This window comes from Octopus bimaculoides, chromosome 2, assembly GCF_001194135.2.
Source record: "Octopus bimaculoides isolate UCB-OBI-ISO-001 chromosome 2, ASM119413v2, whole genome shotgun sequence".
NCBI classification, from domain to species: domain Eukaryota; kingdom Metazoa; phylum Mollusca; class Cephalopoda; order Octopoda; family Octopodidae; genus Octopus; species Octopus bimaculoides.
The window spans coordinates 78,980,386-78,984,836 of NC_068982.1; the positions used below are offsets into that span (position 1 = coordinate 78,980,386).

At 37.2% G+C, this 4,451-nt stretch overlaps 1 protein-coding gene across 1 annotated transcript in view; it reads right to left on the bottom strand.

Moving 5' to 3' along the window:
- LOC106876694 (acidic phospholipase A2 Cc1-PLA2) overlaps positions 1-3,557 on the bottom strand; it is an 11,550-nt gene extending 7,993 nt beyond the window's left edge. The window contains exons 1-2 of the mRNA XM_014925347.2: positions 3,495-3,557; positions 33-177 (exon numbers count right to left, since the gene is read on the bottom strand). Of these exons, the coding sequence (XP_014780833.1) occupies positions 33-177; positions 3,495-3,555 (206 nt within the window). The 5' untranslated portion in view covers positions 3,556-3,557. The remainder of the gene's footprint in view (positions 1-32; positions 178-3,494) is intronic.
- Positions 3,558-4,451: the final 894 nt, after the last annotated feature.

A 4,451-nucleotide genomic window follows, 5' to 3' on the forward strand; every position in this document is an offset into this window, starting at 1 on the left:
CGCGCGCGCCAATGAATGTATCGATGACCTACCGATCAATCGCATCAACTGGTGTACCTGACCCACCAAATCCACACCATCTTCCGTATTCATTAAACATCAATGAATTTTTTCCTGTGAGGAATTCGACCATTTTACCAAAACGTGGAAGACTTCTTTTGTGTATTGAATGTGATCCTGGATCGTTGAGAGATTTGAAATAAAAAGATGAACTGTTAAGAAAAGATATTTTGCTAAACACAACGAATACGAATCGAAAGGACTTCTCATTAAATCATATATTAACTGATATAATGTTGGACAAAATATTAAAGTTATTATGTCTTTAGACATACATACATATATGTATATAAATATGTCTAAAGACTTACATGTATGTATGTATGCATCAAATGTTCGTAATTAATTGTTGAATGTGGAAAGCCCGTCCCCTAGATCCCCAAACTGTAAATGAACGGCCTCACTATTTCTCCTGTTCCACACAAAGAATGCTGCAAATACCTAAGCATTGATAAAAACATCATACGAAGATAGGGTGATCCGAGAAAATTATACCAAACTTAGAATAATATGGCTGTCGGAACTCTCCTCTTACAGCAAGACAGTATCCCATAGTACATTTGCAGTATAAGTGCTGATTCCAACATTTGGGATACTTAACTAGTTTGTGCAGGAAATCCATAAAACCTGCAAGATCCTGACATCAACTGGAAACTTTCACAGAAACAGTGATATTGACAGGTTCTACCTAAGAAGAGATGAAGGAAGTAGAGGCTTGAGGTCTTTGCAGACAGCCTTCGAATGTCGCACAGTCTCTCTCAAACAGTACCTCCTAAACAACAGAAGCAAAAATGAATAAATAAGCTTAGTGCTGAAAAGCGAAGAGAACAGCATCCTATGTGTCGGCAGAGAGTTTCCCAAGAAGCACTCTCATACAACTCAAACTGTCTGAACAGCATACTCTAAAGAAGACCTGAATGTGAAACGCTCTGCATCCCATAAAAAAGAAAAGACTGCATGCGTACGTTTCCTGAAGATTAGAAAAAGATAGTAATATCGACATGAAGTGCAGCCTCTCATAGAATTGTAACCGCTGCATCACATTACATTTCGAAGGCTATGCATTTCCAATCCAAGATTACAACCTAAAAAAAAAAAAAGAAAAAAAAGAAAAAAAGAGATAGTGAAGCCCTTAGCACTCCAAAATGTGAATTATCTCATATTTCTGTGGACGGCATCACACATGTAATTAGCAGCTTTCCCAAAATGTCATCAAAGCTAAAACAATATACAACGCCATTCGAAAAATTACTTCTGGAATATATATAGAGAAACTTCCTGTTACTGAATACATATGCAAACACCAACACAAGGAATATTGGTGGAACCTTCTCATCAAAATTTCTGTCAACGGTAAAATGACAGACCATATATCTTTGTTTAGAACAGACAAGAGAATGCATGTACCGTCATAGAGAACAACTGCTCGGCTGATGTGAATATCTTTTCTAAAATCAAAGGAAAAGAGACTAACTTCGAACAACTGCTTCGAGAGGTCCAGTTTCAATATCCAGATTATAAATACACATTTATACCAATAAGGATGGTTGTATATGGTTTTGTGAGTAACTACCTATATAACAATTCGGATAAGCTGGGGTTTTCAGAAAAAGAAATCAACCAGCTAATACGCATATTACGAATACAATCTTTAAGTGAAACACTAAAACTATGCAAGACTTTTTGAAGTTTAAAATACGAACTTGTTTTTGATATATACATTCAAATGATGGAGCTCGTATTTTTATTTTAAACCAGTTTCTTCCACAGAGGAATATTTTAAATAATTCAAAACAGAAAAGATATGCTTACACACCTAAAAAGACATGTTTATTCTATCAAGTTCGGTAAAGAAAGTGCATTCCAGAAGTTTTGAGACTTTTTTTTACGAGAGATTTATTAATTTCGGAGTAGCACAAAACTCTAATCTCCTTCAAAGGAGAATTCTCAGACCGTACTCGTAGCGCTCCAGCCATTTCATGAAGGCTCCCATGTGAAGGTGTCCAGGACCTTTGTCTCAGTTTCCCTCATCTCCATGACTTCAAAACGACCGCTACCGAGTTTTCTCTTCGGATTGGGAACAACAAAAAGATACAGGAAGCAAGGCCTAGTCAATAGGAAAGGTGTCAATTAGTTGGTTACCAGGATGAAATTGGGGACTGGTGCATTGTCCTTATGCAAGTGCCACCGACCGAATGGAGAGTTCTAGCCTTTTGCGACAAAATCTGTTCCTGAACTTCCTCAAAACCCCCACATAGTATTCTTTGTTGACCGTCTGGCTAGAGATAATCCAGTGGATATAAATGATGCCCTTGCTATCGAAAAAGGAGATCAACATAAGCTTCCCGGTGGATTTGCTTTGCTAGCATCCATGGGAATCGGAGAGCCAGGATGCTTCCATTGGGCATTCTGTCTGTTGGTCTCTGGATTATAACAGTAGATCAAGCTTTCGCCATTGGTCATTAGAGATTTAAATACTCTTGGATTGGAAGTAATGAACTCAAACATATCTCAAGAATATCTCAACAGGAAAATCACCAACGCATCTTTCCTGCTCTTCGTCACTGAGCACTCCGAGGACAAACTTTGCTTAAATTTCGCATATGTTCAGATGTTCATGAATAATTTTGTGTATAGTTTTCACACCAACTCATAACTGTGTTTATTGTCATTATAGACACACGACGATCTTCACCCAGAAAATTGCGAATTTTCTCAACCAACTCTGACGTACGGACGTCCCTCTCTCTCCTACACCTCTCATCGTCTTTCACTTTCTATCTATCATCCTCGAACCTCTTGCGCCAGCGAAAAACAGACGATCGCTTCACAGAAGTTAATCCATAAGCAGTCTAGAGTATTTCATTAGTTTCTGCAGTGTTTTTGCCCAGTTTACCACAAGCTGTTACATAGCAAGGTTTCAAATTTTCTTTATGTCCCAGCTGCATTCTGTAAACTAGTCCGCTGTGACAAACAATGTTTAGAAGGTGTGTTCAAAAGCGCTGTTACACTTCAATCTGGAATAACAAACGTTGGCAGGTCATCTTATTAGAAGTATAGTAATGATATATCAAAATTACTATAATATAAGACAATTATAACTGCTTCTCATAAAAATGTCTCAGACCTTCCAGACTGCACCTCGTATATATAATTTGCTAGTTTTTACACTAATTTTCAGGCAATTTGAAAATCCAAATATTCTCCATGATTCTAGAATGTATTGATTGCAATCAGTAAGTCTCCACATTCTGTATGGTTTACAATATCTTCACCGAAATCTGGGTTAATGATTAGACTACATGATTTATTTATTCTTATTCATCGTCAAGAAAGATGTGCTCCACGGACTACAATATTTGTTTCATGATAGATTCACAAGACAGGAACTGTTGTCAATAAAGTTGATATTCCAAGGAACTGTGGTTACTTACCGGCAGCACAAAAAGTGAGACCCACCAACATTAAACAGAGCAATGGATTCATGTTCTTCATTTTCACCTTTCAAAGAAAACCGACATCACAATGATTACACAAGAGGAAATATAAAATAATTATACGTCTTTTATACAGATCATACAAACATGACTTTTTTTATAAGTATGACGAGCTAGATTTATTAATGAATGTGAATAGGTAATTGTTGACGTTCATACCGTCTCAAGAAATGTTATAGAGGTAAAATATTGTTTCCAAAATAGACACAAGGCCGGGAACGTGGGAAGGTAACTAGTCGATACAATCGGTCCCAGTACAATCGATTGATCGGAAAAGAAACCAGTCACACAACAGCGCTGCATTTTCTCGTTGTCACTTTCAATACCACACAACTACGTGTCTCATTCAGTACAACAATACCACGTATCGACTTCAACGGGATTTGAACCCATAACGTAAAGATCCGGAAGAAATACTGCCTAGTACTTTGTTCGATGTGCTAACGATTCTACCAGTTCACATCTTAATATAGGTGCATACGGAAGATAAAACATTGTTTCTCATTGGAGTAGCATAGTGGAGTAATTACAACATTTGGATATCTGACTATTGTAGTACAGTATCATAGTTAGAATACACGATTCATCACTTTTACAAAACCTGTCTCTTTGCATGTTGTTTTTAGCAGTTTTTCATTTATCTGGGTCTTTTAGGATCAATGTAGAAGAATGGGGATCAGCTTGAAAATGTGATTGAAAGAGGTGAGAGTACTGTGGTAGGAGAAAAAAAAAAAGCAGAAATATATCTCGCATTTTGTCCTACGAAGTTTTCAACCATGTAAAGAAAGACAAAAGTAAACGATGGAAAGACAAAGAGAAAGAGAGAGAGAGAGAGAGAGAGAGAGAGAGAGAGAGAGAGAGAGAGAGAGAGAGAGAGAGAGAGAGAGAGAGAGA